Genomic DNA, 18684 nt, shown 5'->3' with positions numbered 1-18684 from the left:
ATGTCATAATTTGTATTTATTTGTTTTTTGCACTTGGAGAGGCACACATCTTTAAACCTTTACCCACAGTTGCTGTTGTTTGGCTTTCTAATATGAGATTGAATTGAAAATGTGTGAGGTGGGACCCTGGGCTGTGCCGATAGGATCCAACGGGCAAAGCAGTTTACACACACTGCCTTCTGAAGGTCATAGAGAAAGAAAAACCTCTCCATCTTGTGTGTGTGTGTGGTCTCTGGCAGTGACAAATTTGTTTTCAGTTATAAGTTCAGAAGAGTTTAGTTGTCAATATTTGAATCTCTGTTTGCAGCCTAAATCCACAAAGCCTAACACATTTCTCTCCAGAGTCCGTGTACGAGGAGAAGTGGAAATGAAAACAAATCTGCCAGCAGGTTGTTCCGACAAAAACCTTCGTCCATGTCTGTTTCCACTCCTCGGTGTGATATAAAGCACCTGCCCCCTTCGCTTTATTCCACGCGGTCTTACACGCCACTCACGTGAGATTGGCGTCTTTTATCAGCAGATCACAACACGCGCCGAAGCCTTGATGTATGGGCTCCTCAGTGAAACAGATGAAGTGAGAGTTATGAGTCCTAGACGGTGACCTCAGATCTTTTCAACACATGCTCCGAAGCCGTCTTTGATGTCAAACCTATATGATCATCTACCGCTTTGGCTCGCACTGTCCGTCCATAAATATTGTGTCCGAAACATATCATAAATGCACCGTATCTGATGATGAAGCGCCGTGTGTTTGACCGTGCAAATCCACTGTTGATGACATTGTGGATGATTCATAAGCTGAGACAAATTGGTTATAAAGTGCAACTCGCAAAATGCAACAGTGTTTGAGTGAACTCTTTTGGCAAATGAACAATTCTATGTGCAAACCCTAACCGGAAAGGGGGTAATGTTATATAAATGACAGAATTAAACAGAGATTGGCTCTTTTTCGTGGGATGGTTTGGTCAGTTGAGCTTTTGGACCCTACTTGAGCATCATTTCACACCGCTTGCTTACATACCAGCTCCGTATCAGCTCCAGACAGAAAAATTAGGCAATTAAATAAGGTGAAGGCAGATTTTTAGGCTGAATAAGCTTGCGTTAAGTCTCCCTTACTGAGAGGCTATAAATCCTAGTCTGAAACACTCTTCAACCCAGTAAGGATGATTTTTTTGAAAACCTTTACTACCTTTTAGAACGGGCCTCTTGTTGAATGCTGTGGGAATGCTACACATGCGTTTTTGTTGAGCGGATGCTTCGAAATCCCCTGGTTGTCTTGGCGCTCTCGCTGCTGTCAGAGCTGCACTCCTCACCTCATCAAATAAACACACAGGAACATCTCTGTCAGCATCCATTTTTGGAAAATATTTTGCCAATATTTATTATAAAAATATAAATGTTTCACTACAAATCATTTGACATTAGTAGACAAGGCCATCTACATTTGCACACAAACTCGCACACAGACACGCGGGTCAGTCCAGACAGAATGAGGGCTATTGGACATGAAGAACAGTATTGCTCTCTGGGATGCTCTTTAAAAGTAAGTCAAAAAACAAAAACACATAGCACTAACACATAATTTACTGTATGCTACAAACACAACAACATTGCTTCTTATAATGTTAGCAAATAAATAATCATGTAATTATAATTGCCTTTTATTGTAGAAAAGAAAAAAACAAAATGGCAAATAGAATTCAAAATACAGATATAATACAGATGATTTTTGTTTTTAATTAAAAATGTTGCACGATTTAATTTCTTTCCTTTATACATACAAACATTTGTACAAAGAGCGATGGCCATGTACACACAACGGGCTGTAGTGCTAGTTGCTGTTATGCCGATGGTTTACATTATGTACATAGAAATTCAAAGACTAGCAGCAAAAGCAGCATCCACAGGTAGGACAGAGTACCAACAGACACTCCACAGGCCTGGGCTTCCCAAAAGCACCACATCGCGGTCAGCTCTCTGGCTAAAGGCATGATCACTCTTTCAAAAGTGCTTCACAAGTGTTGAACTAAGTGCTAAAAATAGTTAGGTCCAATCAGTTTTTCATGAAGTTTGTGGGAAAAATGACATTATGTGAATAGGTTTTATATATAATCTGTGGTTCTCTTCTGATACTGTCCAATGATGAATGTCAAGTGGTGAATTGCCCCTATAGCGAAAGAATGATGTTTTTGTTTTTAGTTCCTTTAGTTCCTGCCCACTGGACTTTGGCCACCAAAGTCCAGTGGGCAGCGCCTCAACAGTCCATAGTTACTAAGAGAGGTTCAGCACAAATGCAGGGCACCAGACTTTGAATACATGTCATTGAATTCATGAATTAAAACAAGCATCAATACTACGGCCACATCAAAACGGTCAGGTTTCTCTGAGACAGATCCTACAATTGTATCTGAGTGAGGTTTATTTGAATTACAGAGACCAGCTGTCAGCTTCATCAACATATGGAAAAATACCAAAACGGTTTTGAGGGTCGCTACTTGAAATGGTGGACATTTTGTTAAAGTATGCTCTCTGTCGTCTAGGAGTTCATCTTTGTACTGAAAGTTTCCAAAGTCATCAACTTATCTGTGTTGCACAAGGCCTGTCACGATAGCAATTTTGAAGTTCGATATATTGAGGCGGGAAAGTATCGCGATAAACGATATTATTGACTCTAACGATACTGGATACTGTCAACTCTCAGGCATAAAAATGACAGTAAACCTCTGTTCTAAAAGTGCATAATCATATCCTAAAATACCACACAAGCTGTAATAAACATGAAATATGATGGAACTCAATATGCTTCAGTTAAAAATCAATGTTTTACAAAGAAGACATGGGGGAAATGCTGATAAATGTACAGACGATAAATATCGAGCCCAAAAATATATCGTTCATCTGTTATTTATTGAATGATAAGTCAATATAGTAATTATCGTGACAGCCCTATGTTCCACAAGGGCTTTTTCTGCTCTCGATCTAATTGTCATGTTTATAAGTTGCTAAATGCTAAAGAGGCGAAACTACCTCAACTCAAAACAATCCAGTCCAGTTGATGACTTTGACAACTTCTACTACGATGGATATCTTGTTTGAAAGAAAATAATCAAAAGAGTCGAACCAAACCAATCCACCTGAAACATTGGATATGTGCCTTTGAGTTCTGACATCACAGCAAGATCTGAGCAACTTGGAGAAATCTAACAAAAATCACTCATTATTGACGGTGCCTTTGGGAAAACCCATCCTGGACACACTGAAAATAATCTTTGAAGAAAGTGTTGCATCCTTCGGGGCAGTCCTACTTTGATCAGCCAAATTATGATGCAAGCTGCAAGGTGACAGAGTAAAATATGGATTCTTCATTGAGCAAACTGTATGCAATGTTCCTGTTTCCATGGATATCCAACTCAAAAGCAGGAGGCACTCAACTTTTTTATAAGCAATACACAAGAATTATGAGTTAAAATGTGGTTAGAACAAACTCCCTTTTTATAGACATAGCAAAAACCCTTCCATGGCTTGTGTTAATACAACGTAAAATGTAATCCATCACAAAAGATTACTGGAAGTACCATCATGGATTTGCGTGGAAGCAGAAGATCAGATATTGTGTCGCGCAGCTTGCTTTCTTTCCTGACACGGAAAGTCCAAAACAAGCCCGTATTACTAACACGTTTTTTGCAACCCAATGCCTCTCGAGACAGCTGGTCTAACGATGTCGCTTTGTCAATTCACACCACTCTATCCTTCCTTTGAGTTCCTCCCAGTGAACAGAGAACATCAACATCCTGAGTATTGACAGAAACGTTTGCGCGAGAAGTGGGTGTTTTGAAAAGCAAGTATTGAAATAGATGGCGGGGTTATAATCGGTGCTGAGCATGTGGGTTGATTATCACAGTTATTGCTTTTAGGTGTATGCAAATGTTACGGGTTTGGGCTACAAAAGAAAGTGAAGGGGGAAAAAAAATGGCTTCCCCAGCTCAGTTCTGTCATAGAAGTTAATGTAGGTAGTCGGAAGATAAGTCTTATGCCTCGATTAGCCCCGAAACGGTCCACCACAAGATGCTGGCTGTTCTGATGTCCCGGTATTTTTCCCCCGCACGAGCCAAGCCCATCGCCGAAGACTCCAATCGCGGGGACTTTGAGCGTGCTAGTCCCCCGTTAAGCATCCCTGACAAAAAAAATCCCTTGGACCTCCTTGGCTTTCCGTGTTTTGAGTCTGTAAGGCATCTGCATGGAGCGACAGTGTACGATTCGACACTCTTCTCTATAGGACCAAATCTGTCCGTAACAAAAAAGGGTCTCGACTCTTCCCTCTTCCGCTAATCCAAGTTAGGACGTGCACTAGGATACTTCCCCCCAGTGCGATTGGCGCAATCCAGAGTTAGTTAGTTTGTCTCTTCTTTAAACCGGTACCGGGCCGTTCTTGGCGGTGGAATCGAGGGATTTGAGGCTGCTCACGATCTTCTTCTGCGACCCGACCACAGTGACACCGACCTTTTTCAAATCCCTGAAGGAAACAAAAAAAAAGAGACGGAGATGCAGTGAGTTGGGGACAGTGACAGACGTATGAGTCATCAAAAACATGCTCCCAACGCTGCTCCTTTCACTTCTCGTGGCTTTTCACAGTGAAGTGCATTTCCCAGAAGGCAAGTGGCCCCATATTTCCAAAGGCACTTGAGTCAGTGTTACTGTATGCATAATGAGGCGTCTATAGAGCTGTCTTTTGAGCTACACTGGCAAATTAAGGGGAAGCAAAATGAAAGATGACATTTCTATTTCACTTCTGTCCAGCACTGAATCAAAACTTACTCACGAAATGTATGTGCATTTGTCAGTTTAAGGGAAATCAATATTTTATGAAAGATTATTAAAAAAATAAGAGGAGCAGCATTGGTCCATGTAATGAAGCTTGATTTGAGATTAAGCCACTGATGTCAATGTTTAGTTCCATGCATCATAATAAGAAAAGCGCTTTTTAATTTTGCTGGTTTCACACAACAAACAAACACGCGCACAGCAGTTAGTCAGCTTCATTAAACAAAGGCATTTGTCAAACAGCTGGAAAAAAACAACACATCACATTATATTTGACGAAACAGCCTAGAGCTCGGTCCCGTAGTGCATTAATAACAATTACTGTATTAGTAAAAGAAGTGGAGCTGCCGCAGACAAAGTCGTGGTGTTATGTCGACACACTGAAGCCACTTAAAGACATTTGTTATTAGACACTTTTAATTATAAAAAGACTTAGAAAAAATGCAGTTTATTGAATGTGTAGCCAAGTATTATGGCATGTTGTGACAGTCAGAACAGCAGATCTTTACTAACAAGTTGGAGACAAAGAGCAACACAAAAATCACACAGGTTCTCCGTTCTCGACGCACCGTCCTCTTTCAGCCTATGGGGGCGTTGTGGAGTTGCTGTTAGAGAGTGGTGACCCCCATGGACGGCTCCCACTCGGGACAAGTGGCCGGTGTGACGTGGACCTCCGTCAGAATGACTCTACTGAGAAACACCAGGCCCGGCAACATTAATCACATGTTATCCCACAGGCTTCACTCTGCATATTTAAACACGGCTAGGTTAAGTATACAACCGTCAAGTACAAAGAACACGATATTTACTGTTCACCGCAAGAGGTTGAAATTTGATGATATCTTACTGAAAACAAATGGCGGCCTGTGGTTGCTTTGGGGTCACTTAAAATGTACTGCGCAACCATAGATGGAATAAAACAGGGAGGAAGTAGAATTTCGGCGCCAATGAATACAATTGAATGTCTGAACATATTGGAGTGTATTGTTTTATGTGTCCTTATGGGCTTAATCTTTTAAATACACTTAGAAATTACACTTTTTTTCTGCAATGCCGTGAGATTGTCATTATAGGATGATCAATATAATCAGTCAATCGACAACCACTTGATAAAGATTAATTAATCAATAACTTGTTTACCTTAATAAATCATTTTCGTTGTCCCTCTGGGAGTAATACAAGTGTTAAGGGGATTATTGGTGGGTCTTTCATCTCCCCCTGGTGTCTGTGGCCTGAAAACCAGGCTTTCCCTACCAATATACACTAATGGAATCAATCACAAAGAAGAAGCTAACAGGCTAATGGGCAAAGCTAACTGCGGGCTAGCACCACTTAAACAGTATTTACAGCCATGTTTGAGTGAAAAAAATTATCTCCATTGTGTCATTGGATGTACAATATCCCTCTCTCCCTTTGTCTTTTCTGTCAGCATAGTATTTACTCTCACAGACATTTAATGAGTAAAAAACCTGCTACGACACCTGCAGTGACGCTTATGGCCTCTAGGGGCATGAGTTACTGAGTTCTGCTTTAAATAAACAAGAAATGCCTCTTTAAAATACCCCCATAAAAGCAGTAGAAGTTTAAATCAAAAAGTAACTGTTACTTATGTAATTTACTTCAACATTTACTACAAATGCACTATTGTGGGTTTCAAAACGTTTATGTGATATATTTGTCCAAACGGAGATCTAGATTTTCCCATAAAGACAGATGGCGTTGGACTTTAGTGAAAGCACAACCCGGGAGTAATTCATATCTATTGTGCCTTAATGTCACTCCACAAAGAAACAAAAACCCATTCAGTTTCTTTAACCCTCACTTCAGGTCCCTGAACTCTGCCAAAGTCAAGATTTATCCCCTAGTCTTAGTGATACAGATGTATGTTAAACAGATCCTTTACTCATGGAATACAAATATCTGATTTGTCCATGACTCATTGTTTCCAGCCATTGTTGCAGCGGTTCGGGCCGGAGAATGTACTTTTGTGGAAGTTAATGGCCTAATTGTATGAAATGCACATGAATGAGTTTTGCAGATGAGGGCACAAACAACAAACTGGTGTTTCATGACAAAGCTATGGTTTCACTTTGCCAAGACGACTGCAGCTATTTAGGAACTAGACTTATGGTGCAATCATGTGGTCCTGAGAAAAAAACGGGGGAAAACCAGTTTCTACTCTGAAAAATGCAAATGAATGCCCGATCATGTAAAAGAAAAAGAAAAAGTCCAAATGATATATACAGATACTCAGCTACTTTTGGTCCCCTTTTGGACATATTTCTACATGAAAAAAATCTTCTCTATCCCAAAAGTTGACGATCAACACATGGACACATATTAAAAGAGTCGACATAGTTTCAAAGAAGCAGTATTACACATTTGAAACACTTCTATTGAGATGAGTCAGCACGATCCAGGCCAAATCGACCACTGCTCCCTGAAGGTCAGAGTGCTCACTTCCTTATGCTGAATATCAAGGACTAGATTAAGACTGTACAAATCAATAGAGCGGACTATATTGAGCAAAGATTAGCTCTGGCTAATAATAACCCCCAAAGCTTAAACCTCTGCTTCTGTGGAATAATATTGCACTCATCAAATTTAGCAACTAGCAACAGAAAAAGAAGATTGTACACCAATAAGATTATGTTAGCATGTAGCCTATCCCTGGTGTATTTGATCATACTCAGTAGGTTTGGGTGAACTGCAGTGTAAGCACTTCTGTTTTGTAGCATGCGTATTAGGAGGAACACTTCATTGATTAAACATATGCCCTTACTAAATGGCATTAGACATAATTGGCCAGTTCCTCAGAGAGATGACAGTGCATATTAGAACAGGGGGTCGTGAGAACATGATTCTTTGTGTGATTCTCATCGAAGACAATAAACTACAAATAAACACAAAATTGCCAGCCTTCATTCTTGGCATTTTCTCAATGAGCTTCATATAATGAGGTCGTCACCTGAAATAGTCTGTGAAGTGAAAACCACTTCTGTGACGACATCGTGAAGCCCATTGACAAAAAGTCAAAAATGCAAAGCAGTAATCAAAGCAAAAGGCGGCCATTTTGAAGAATCTTTTTCAACTTTTTTTTGTTTAAAACATAAATTAACAGTTTTCATTCATAAATTAAGGCCTTCAGTGAGAACCTACTGTGTAAATGGTCTTGAAATAAAAGAAAAAGCAATTCCTGAAAAAAGCATCTCCAAACTTTTGACCGGTAATGTAAATTTTCTCAACTCTCAATTATCTGCTCATAGATTGAATTAGCCTTGATTCAACATTTGATAACCTACATGTCACTCACAGATTTATTTATGTTGGCTTTCATGTAAATTGTAAACCAATAGTCAATAGACTCATGTGAAACAGCCAACTGAGCTTAATAGATTTGCTACACATTATCTTTTTTTTCCAATTTGCTGGAACACTAAACACACATTTAAACTCAAGAAGAAAATGATCCAAAAAAACACGGTATTCTATTACATTCTGTGCATGACTTTGCAGTCGTAAAGTCCTTTTGACACACTCCCCAGGTGTAGAATCAAAAATATAGTCCATTCAGCCTTGATAATGTTCAGGGGATATATTTGCCCCGGAAAAAGTAACCTTCAGCCACAGCCTGCAAAATCCCAGATCCCACATGCCAGATTTAATACAATACATCATCAGTTTAGGTCATCACCAGACATTTCTTTACATGGATTGTTCACTAAAGTGATCAGCACATATCTTTTTTCATAAATCTACTGCACAGCGGTGTCGTGAGTGGTGTAGCACTGGCCGCTGCTCTCCTCCCCGTGTTGTTCTAGCCGCAACGAATGGCTCCTTTGATCACAATAATTACAAATGTCCAATTATTTACCAACTCGCATACCACATCAATTAGGGAGCAGCAGTCGGCCAGCGGAGCACAAGAGAGGAGGGGAGGAAGCACTTCTGAATGTACGGTTTGATTATGATATCAAAGAACATCAACTGATCAGAAAACGCACAAGGAAATTACACGGAATTGAATGCTATGATTGCATCCAGACTTTTGACAAATGACGGCTGGACCATAGTGTTCCTGAGAAAGCCTCATTTTCACATGTATAAGCTCTTAAATAGTTCTTATAAATAAGTCTGGTTAGGGCTGGGAATAGGTAGGAATGGGGTCTAAACTTATTCATGGTCTTATACAATCCCTATTTAGGTATCCGTAAATGATTGGCCAATGACAAGATCAGCTTTGAAGATTGAGATAAATTGCAACGTGAGAAAACTAGTAGTAACAGCTGCACAGGTTCTGTATTAGTTCCCAAATCATTCATTGTTTTAGTTGAGGGTTCGATGCACTTTTCATACATCATCTAAAGCCTTGTTTGTTGCCTTGTAATCAGGTTACCTTGGTCCAGACAGATTGTGTCAGAAAAGTCCTGTAGTTCTTCAGTGGGACTTGTTCCACACTTGCAGCTTTTTTGCACAATACCATTGATATTTACTTTTATGCCATATACTTCAAAAGCTTTATAGTTCTTTTATAGTGCACTGACCAAATAACTCCAGCTCAGATCAAATAAAAGTGAGGTTAACAGACTTCAAAAGCCGCGGACTGTGACCTCCCAGTGTGATTTAATCTAGACTTGGCATCAGGACCCTGGCTGTTTTCACTCTAGGCTTATGTGCAGTGACACATCGGCTTTACGCTTTTGGCCTGTTCCTTCATATATATCGATATAGTTTTTTTTCCCCCCCGTTCACAACTTCCCCACTCTGTCTAGCAATACAGAAGTGGTACACTTTCAACCTTCAAACAGCCTTCAATCTTATATGTTGCATTAAAGGGATATTTCAGGATTTTTGACATAGGGCCTAATTTCCGAGGGTTGGTATTGTTGATTTCTAGAGATATTTGTTGTTTCTTTTAATTCATGCAGTCCTTATATTTTAAGGGTTTAGTGGTGCTAGGCTAGTGCTAGGCTAGCACATGTCTATGGTAACTTGTAGCCTGCATTAAAAACAGTCTGACCCAAGCACAGTGCACCTGAGGCAAATCATTTATAACATTTATAACTACCGATATAAATGTCTGTTTTGACTGAATAATTTTTGAAATATTGCATTTTGCATTTAAAATAACTTATATTTGAGCAGCATTAGCTTCCTGGTTGTAAGCTATGCAGCGACGGAGTGATCTGCTAGGTTACCGGATCTACAGTAGTTTGTTTGATTTTGAAGATCTTTAAAATGCAGGCTACTAGTTACCACTAAATTCTTCAAATATGCATGAATAATAATAAAAAAAAAGAAATCAACGACACTCTGGATAACTAGGAAATTAGGCCATATGTCAAAAATCCTGAAATAACCCTTTAAGTTTATATCTGTGGATTTAAATATTTACAGGAACAAGTTTTAGATATCAAAATAACATGTGCAAAACATGTATCTTCTGTTGAACCCAGGTGTGTCAGTATACAGCACAGCTTCTCATTTAACTTTTACATTATCATTGACTTTGACCAGTTATTAGCCTGTTCAAAGCTCCATCAGAGTAAAACGGATTGATTTTGGAATAAAAACATGACCCTGTGTGGTGGACTTACTCTGTGGAGGTCTTGGCCAGTGTGTCGCAGGAGCTGTAGCTAACTCCAGAGAAGGCCTCTTTACACGGTAACGTCCTCATGCCGTCCATCCAGTCGGACAGAGAGCCCACGGACACCGGGACCTCCGAACTGCTCCTGTCCAGCAACAGGTTGGCCGGCCTGTAGACAAGAGGAAAGCAAATTACATTCAATCTAATTATCCTAATGTAGAGAACAGGGAAATAATGTAATAAACATTTGGATACATCAGCAGAATTGTCTTCTCGTATGGGGATTTTATCTTCTTCTGCCATGTAAGCAAATCGGTTTGGGAAAGTGTACTCCCACAACATTTAATTTATTAGGTAGAAGTCCAGGGGAAAACAATATGAAAATTAAATATGATTTTGATTTCCCATTTTTCAGAACAACATCCATTACACATGAGAAAAACCGTTACAGGGTTACACAGGAAGCTGCACTCATTTCCATCTGCACCATTTTATATGTGAGCTTAGACGAGTTGATGCGTACCTGTCTGGTCTTTACGCGTGCGCTCAGTCATGCAAAAAGACCAAATATATTGTTAGCATTTCGCCCTTTCCTCCTCTCCTCTATGGGGCCAAATGGAGGTGAAGTTAGAAACGACCAAGCTCTTCCATGTTTAGATACGCTAATCCCTGATAGAGCAGAGGAGGAGAGGCTAAATGGTAACAACATCTTCGTTCTTTTGTGTGACTGAGCACACGCATAAAGACCAGACTGGTACACATCAACTCATCTAAGCTCAGGTACAGTGGGGAAAAAGGCATTTGGCCAAAATCCAATAGAAAGTATCTGGGAAACTGACCAAATACTTTTTTCTCCACTGTAAGAGCACTATCTCAGTATGGAAACATGGTGGCCTGTTCCTTTAATGTAATACATATTTAAATGGCACGTTCAGCCGAATCTCAGCTTGTTATTTATTACCTACTATACCTTGCATAAAAACAAGCACAACACATTACGCACAGCCAACCTGCGAATTTCCTTTGGCGTTGTTATCCAAGAGGGAAATCAAACACAACGCTGCACTAAATATTACCATAATGCATTGGAACATATTTAAGTACAAGATTACTAACAAAAGCCGTATCAGGGCCTGTCTAATGTCATTACGGTTTCCTGCCGTATACGCCGAGCATGTGGCACAAGCACTGCAACATGAGACCTGATTAGACTTGATGGTTTCAATCGGATCAAATCAAATTAAATGCACCGCGTTGGGCTCTGGGGCGCCCCGTCAGCAGCGCAGGGTGAGGGAGAGGCTGCGGGTGCTGCTGCTCTGAACGTCTCTGACTGATGATTGCCGGAGAGCGCGGAGACGGAGGTAAAACCCACACACGAGGAAAGGACTTTAACAGAAGACGGAAGTTAAAGATGACAGAACAAAGGCTGTTTTAACTGTCTAATATTTCATGATGTGGTTGAGGCAATCGTTTTAGAGTCAGTCATTATATAGAGGGCTCTTATCGAGGTTTTGGCTGAACAATGGGGAGAGAGGGAAAACTTTTAAGTTAAGTTTAATCTGATATGCATTGTATAGATTTGTGTTTTGTGGTCTTGGGCCTATTTCTTGGATGGCATTAAAAAAGAAAATTACATTTGACAACAAACAATGCAAATTCTGACATAAGGTCTCCCACTCCCACAGGGTTCCGTTTTGAAACCATTTCACAGTACAGATGCTCAACCCATAAACTAACCTACTCAATTACATATGAATTCATGGTCATAATTTATCAGATTTTTCCAATGAAGCCAAAGCACCACTTTTGTTTCATTCCAATGCTCCCCCTTTAACACCTCTGTAAAGTGTTTTTGTTTGCTGTATAACATTTGAAGATTGGGCCATATGTGGAGTGCACAGTTTTGATTAGATCCAACCTTTATTTGTCTAGTGCCTTTCACAGACATGGTCACAATGAACACGTTTTCATTCACTCCATACACGGAAGTAGTAAGCACAGTGGTGTAGTGAAAGGTAACCATTGGGTCGATTCAGTGACATGTGGCGGCACATCTGCGCCAAGTGACCCTCCACTCACCATCAAACCACTCACACCTGCTATTCCCTCACGATCTACCCTCCAAGCCAGTCCCTGCTTAGCTTCCAAGATCTGACGAGATCAGACATTCACAAGGCCATCACCACACGCATACATGCATGGAGGAAAAACACATTGTCCCAAAGGAAATCCTATTGCTCGGCTTGTGAATAAACTCATCAGAAAAAAAACAGGACATGTGGCTCGGTTTTACAAATGTGAAAGAAACAATGTTATGGGGAAAACACCCAAGGGCATGTGGAAAACAACAGGAATGCACTTGACCTTCACTTGTACTCGACCCAAGCCAACGTGGTTTAGAACCGTCATTCTCAAATCATTTATAATCCTCCAATAAGAAAATTATTCACAACAATAACCATGTGCACAATTTAATTGAAACTCCTGCATCATTGCACCCTTTTCACTGGAGGATGATGACGTTCTGTGGGCCCTTGACCCTATACTTATTTGGAAACCTATGCCTTATGACTCATCTGGTGAACATTGTGAGATCAATAAAGGCTTGTCTTATCTTATCTAATCTTATCTATAGGTAACTGCACCAAAACAACACACAGTCAAGGAAATACCACTGTAATTTAACCATCCACTTTTTCCATAATGTGCAAATATTCTGATCAGAGCCATAGAAATGCAGATATATTCAGAAACTGACAGCCATGGCGTTTCAAAAACACAAAGCCGACAGAGAGAAGAAAGCAGCGATGACATCTCAAACAGCGACGAGACAAAACCGAGGGGAAAGGGAATGCATTTGAAGTTGTGGAGTGGCTGTTGTTTTAATGATTGAGTCTTTTCCTGCCAGATAAGAGGCCTGTCAAAACTCTGAGAGGACCCCCGGGGACCCCCTGGAGAGCCCAGTTTGTAGGAAAGAGGAAGGGAGTCGAGCAATAGACAGGAAGCGTGTAAATCTCCATGAGAGGACGGATAAACTCATGTGAAAACGCGTTTAAGGCAATTATCTGTTGCATAAACATAACAAGCTAAATTAAGTAAAACATTGTATTCATTGCCATCTTGGTAAAGGTTTCACTTGCTTTATAAGCTTTTGTTGATCTTGTCCTCATCATAATGTTTTCTTAGTTTCAGGAAATTGCTTCAACAAACGCGACTGCAAAGTGAACTGTACCATACTATCTGTAGTATACTAATTATACTCATTCAAACTTCATTATAGGCCATTGTACTCTTGTCAATACCAAACCCAAACAGACTGATGGATTTGCCAAATCCATATACATTTGCCAACTCATTATGGAAGGGAATCGTATTTGTGTATTGCATTTGAGTAATGCATATTTTTATTGATCACAAACCCTCAAAGTACTTCACAAGAGGCATTTACTCCATACTTTATGTGGCAATGGCTGCTCTTGAGGTGGAGGACAAACAGAAGCGTGGCTGCACACATCTGTGCAAACGGACCCTCCTACCACCACCAATACTCACTCACACACCACTTACCCAATAAAAAATACTGCATGTTTTGCTGTGGTATCGTCGGAATGGAAAAGCCAGAAGGGAAGAAGAATTCAAGGTGTCTGAGTTTTGTTTCTTCTTCCTGAGCTGTGGTATTGATCTCTCTCTTCATCTATTCTTCACGTCCCTCCTCTCCTCCGAGCTCCGCCGGGAGGTAAACTACAAATGACCTTGTTTCGCTTCTTCTTACCACTTTCTGCTTCTTTTGTTCTTACCGTTTCAGCAACATCTCTCGGCGGCTTGGGACGGAGACCACATGATCGGGGAAAGACTGAACGCAGCACATAAGTGGAATTCTGAGAGAATGAAGACTTCTGAATTTCACTTGAGGGATAATAAAGCCCATTCTTTCAAACAACCTTTCTCTGTGCCTTTTGCTCTATATCTTTCATTTCTTTGACTCCCACATAACCACCGCTGGACTGTCTTAGTTTAATGCTCTCCAGAGATGAGAGGATCTTGAACAGTTGCATATGCGCTCGAGTCACTGCATTATGATTTCATTTTGGGTTAAGGATTTGTGAGAAAAAATGTTGCTGATGTATAGCCAAAAATGTAAAGTAACGTTATTTGTTGCTTGTAACAATGACAAGCAGCGACGTTTTTCCACATACAGGCAATAGCATTTCACCCTACATTATACAAACTAAAAGACAATTGTCTAACCCTGGTGTCATGGTGAAATTAAACAAGCAGCAACCTCCCTCTCTCTTGGTACAGCTGCGTTTTTGCCCTTTTCTGTAAACTGCATTTGTAGTTTCTGTGTTCCACATCATTTTACAAGTTACGTTTGTACATCTTTGCTGTGTTTTTGTGAGGTTCAGTTATGATTTTTGATTTTTTTTTTTTACTGCAGAGAGTCCGTACTAGCCATGACGGACACAGGTTTTTTAAACAAACAGCTAGATTATGAGCTAAAGACATTTGAGACCTACATATTTCTTCTTCAGAAACACTGAAGAGCTCCCCACACCTGCAGCACAGTGGAGGCGTCACAAAAGGCACTACACGAAACGAAAAAGGGACGAACAAGGAGGTCACAGCTTCTAACCCTACAACTACTGTTGTCCATTCACTGGAGAATTAGACTGGAGATTAGATTATATTCGTCTGCTACACCGTTCCTAGAAGATGGTGAAAGACTGTTGTGGAGCTGTGCAGGAAGAAGAGGAAGTAGGAGGTGGAGGAGCTGATCAGTGCAGGACACCACGCTCCGAAATAGGGACACACCCAGGAGGCTGTGCATTGCTTCAGAGGAGACTGAAGGCAGTACTATGGTTAACTAAACCAACTAAATAAAACTTAAACTGACACTTAATTGAGTTTGAAATGAATGGTAATGGTAAATGGTCTGTTCCACCTACATTAGGCACTCAAAGCGCTTTACAGCAAGGATCCACTCACCCATTCACACTCTCATTCCTAAATATTTGTATCCTCTATCCATTACTGTAAATATATATATACAGTATATTGTAAGCAGAGAACCTCCGACAATGGCAGAGACTTATGACATCATCAAAGAGTGACTGTTTCTGATCGTGAGGATGATTCTGGGACATCAGCCGCACAGGGCAGCCAGGGCCGAAGCGAGCGTGCATGCGAACCATCCAAATTAAAATGATGATTAGTCTGAAGTTGGCATCTGCTGGATATGATGGATATAATGTAGCTTTAATCAATGCTCTCCTCAGGTGGTCTGATGGGATTTATCAGGGCCAGCTGATTGAAGTGTGACATTTTAATTTGATCCCAGTCAAGCGTGTGGCTCTCTGAACTCAAGAGGCAGTGTGCAAGCGGTGTGCAGGTCCTGCGCGCACGAGACGCTTCGAATTAACCTCGATTCAAACATCAGAAATCAGAAAGTATCCTCATTTGGCACACGGACGTACAAATATTTGTCTTCAAGGGCTGTATTTAATTTGGAAACCTTGACTACAATTATTTTCCGGTGCTGTTCCTTTTCTTAGAATCGTGGAGGCTTTCTCTGATAGCTGAGGGATATTGAAAAGTGAACCAAAAATGTAATTATTGAAGTAATTCTCCTGTTACATGTTGCCTCGTAATATTGGCAGATACACATGGAATCTTTCCAAACTGCTAAAAATCTAAAGCAGACTGACACATTGTTGGCTTGTATGAAAGTAGTTACTTTTCCCTAAACAATGGATTTTCCAAAGTTTTATTTCACTTTTGTTGAACAGCTATTATTCCTTTGTTCAGTCTTGGCAGAATTTGTGTAGTTTTATGTAGTTTTCTGTTTATTAAATTTAGTTGTGAAAAATACTACTGTTGCCCCTGAAGGAGGCAGAGAGGCTTCTCATTTTAGTGATTTTGTTTTAGTATTTACTTTCTAAATCTATTATTTGTAATACTTCATTTGAATAACCTCTTAACCCCCACCTGAACCAAGCCCATTTTACTCCAGTTTGGCTTTACCCAAATGTGAAAGTTTCTAAGTAAAAAGGGTTAACATAGGAACGAAAATGAGACAAAAACAAGGGTGAAAATGCAACAAAAGAGCAACAAAAAAGTGACGAAAAAGTGACAGAAATGTGTGAAGAAAACGCACCAAAAAAAGACACAGAAGAGCAACAAAAAAGTGACAAAAACTGCGACAAAAATTGGGCAAAAATGTGACGAAAATGCAACAATAAAAGCATCAAAAGAGCCAGAGAAAAGTGACAAAAGAGCAACAGAAAAATGGCAAAAAAGTGATGAAAAAGTGACAACAATGTGTGAAGAAAACGCTACAAAAAAGCCACAAAAAGCGATAAAGATTTAGCAAAAATGTGACGAAAACGCAACAAAAAAGTGACAACATTTCGATGAGTTGTTAGCTTTCAAATGAGGCGTTTCTCTGGCCTATAGGCTGTGACAAAGATCAAAGAGATAATGCTCTTGGTGAAACCGGGGGTTAAAGGGGCTAGATGCAAGTTTGGCCTTTTATACTCGCTACTGCTACCTCAGGTCATATATGTAACTGCACCTTCTATAATAAGCTCGTGCATGACGGCAATTCGGACCCGAAGTAACAACTTTTTGAGTGACACTGCAGGATTTTAGAGGCAGTTGTGGTGAATAGGTCTGGCCTCATTCTACACATTGCTGGAACATGTAGGGGGAGGAAAATACTTAATTTAATCATTTTTAATTTTTTAATTTTTATTTACCTTTAAGAGGTTAAATAGCAGTGTCAGTGGCAAAAGTGGTAGTGGTTGGCATTAGCAGTAGCAGTCGTAGAGGTGGAAGTGGAAAGCAATACATTTTTCTAAACACATTTTAAATATATAGCGCACAGAACAAGATGCTGAAAATGTGTCTCTCATGCTTCAGACAATGGGAAACTAATTCCCCTGATCAGTGCACCATAACCTTGTCTGGTCTCTCATTGCCCTATGACGACCATTACGCCAACGCTCAACCTTGGCGTACTGTCCCCAATCCTTCTCATCTATTGACAGTGAAGCCCCCGTGCACACACTCTCACTCTCCGGCCTGGGCTTGTAGGAAGGAGGGGGAGGGGGGAGGGGGGTGTTCCATTAGTCGCACGGGACAGCCCTGAGACAAACGAGGTGCGGGGAGTCGAGTGCAGCTGCTCCCCGTGTGCCACCTCTCTCTCTCTCTCGCTAACACACATACACACACAGCGGCAATAAATCACCACGCCTCGCCTGTGTCGCCAGCCTGTGCTCGCCCAGTGTTAAAAGCCAATCAGGAAAATTACATGCAAACTCCAAGGGACCCATTTCCACTTTCTTAAGAAATCATTAGTCAATGTTATGAGCTTTGACGTCTCCGTAATACCACAGCCGTCTGCCCGCATAGCCCAGTGCCTTGTGTGTGTACCCCTCCCTAGCCAGAACCGACAATACTTTATTGGCTCTAGCGGCTGACCCACAGTCCCAAGGGAGACATATGGTCCCAACAACAGAGAACAGTGCAAAGTACATACAAAGTACCAAAATAAAAAAACTTGGTGCGCGGGACTACAGCTGTTACAGTAGTTTTGGGGGCATGTTCAGTTGTGCAAAATGAGAGGAGCAGATTTTTAATATTTCTTTTTCTTACATGACAGATCGCGGAAAAGTGTTGGGACAAGGGCAACAAAACACTGGCAATGCAAGTGTCATATTGAGTGAGTTTATCAATTGTGTTTGTGAACTGTGTTGTGGGATTTCATTAGACTTCTAAGGAAATGAATCAGTGATTTTTATTTTGAACATGTGGGCAACACAATGTACCTCTACAAAGCGTCATAAAGGCTGTTACAATCAAAAGGAACAAAAGAGAACTTGTGAACTCTCTTTCAAAGCCAAGTTTACAAAAGCACAGTACAAAAAGGAGTGGAAGAAGTTTAACTAAATAGAAAATGAAATATGAAGCATTCCCATAACTCTGAACAGGAATGAGGAAAGTAATATTAATGCCCAAATCTAGCCCCAAACAGGAAGTAAGTACAATCCAGCGCTAAATTCCCACCTTTCCACTTCTGCTTCCGACCACAACTTGTTATTGTCTTTACAGTAATTATCGGAAAATACAGTTGCTCACACTCTCTGGAATGAATCATGAACAAAAGCATGTTTGAAAGGTATGGCTTGTAATAATAAGACAGATGATATACAGTAGATGAACTGCTGATTCAGACACAAGGCAACACAATAATCCTAGGGCCTTTTGTAAACCACTAA

The 18684-nt window shown here is 40.4% G+C and overlaps 1 protein-coding gene across 3 annotated transcripts in view; it reads right to left on the bottom strand.

The window, feature by feature from the left end:
- Positions 1–3001: 3001 nt before the first annotated feature.
- Positions 3002–18684, bottom strand: part of epha3 (eph receptor A3) — a 116689-nt gene continuing 101006 nt past the window's right edge. For 2 of the 3 annotated variants that reach the window (XM_079563387.1, XM_079563388.1), the window contains 2 exons: positions 10419–10577; positions 3002–4513 (listed from right to left, as the gene is read on the bottom strand). In XM_079563387.1, the coding sequence (XP_079419513.1) occupies positions 4408–4513; positions 10419–10577 (265 nt within the window). In that variant the 3' untranslated portion in view covers positions 3002–4407. Of the gene's footprint in view, positions 4514–5390; positions 5512–10418; positions 10578–18684 lie in introns of all 3 variants that reach the window. The other variant, XM_079563389.1, reaches the window with a different exon arrangement.

The sequence above is a fragment of the Gobius niger genome, assembly GCF_951799975.1.
Source record: "Gobius niger genome assembly, chromosome: 9".
Classification (NCBI taxonomy): domain Eukaryota; kingdom Metazoa; phylum Chordata; class Actinopteri; order Gobiiformes; family Gobiidae; genus Gobius; species Gobius niger.
This window is presented reverse-complemented; position numbering and strand designations above follow the sequence as displayed.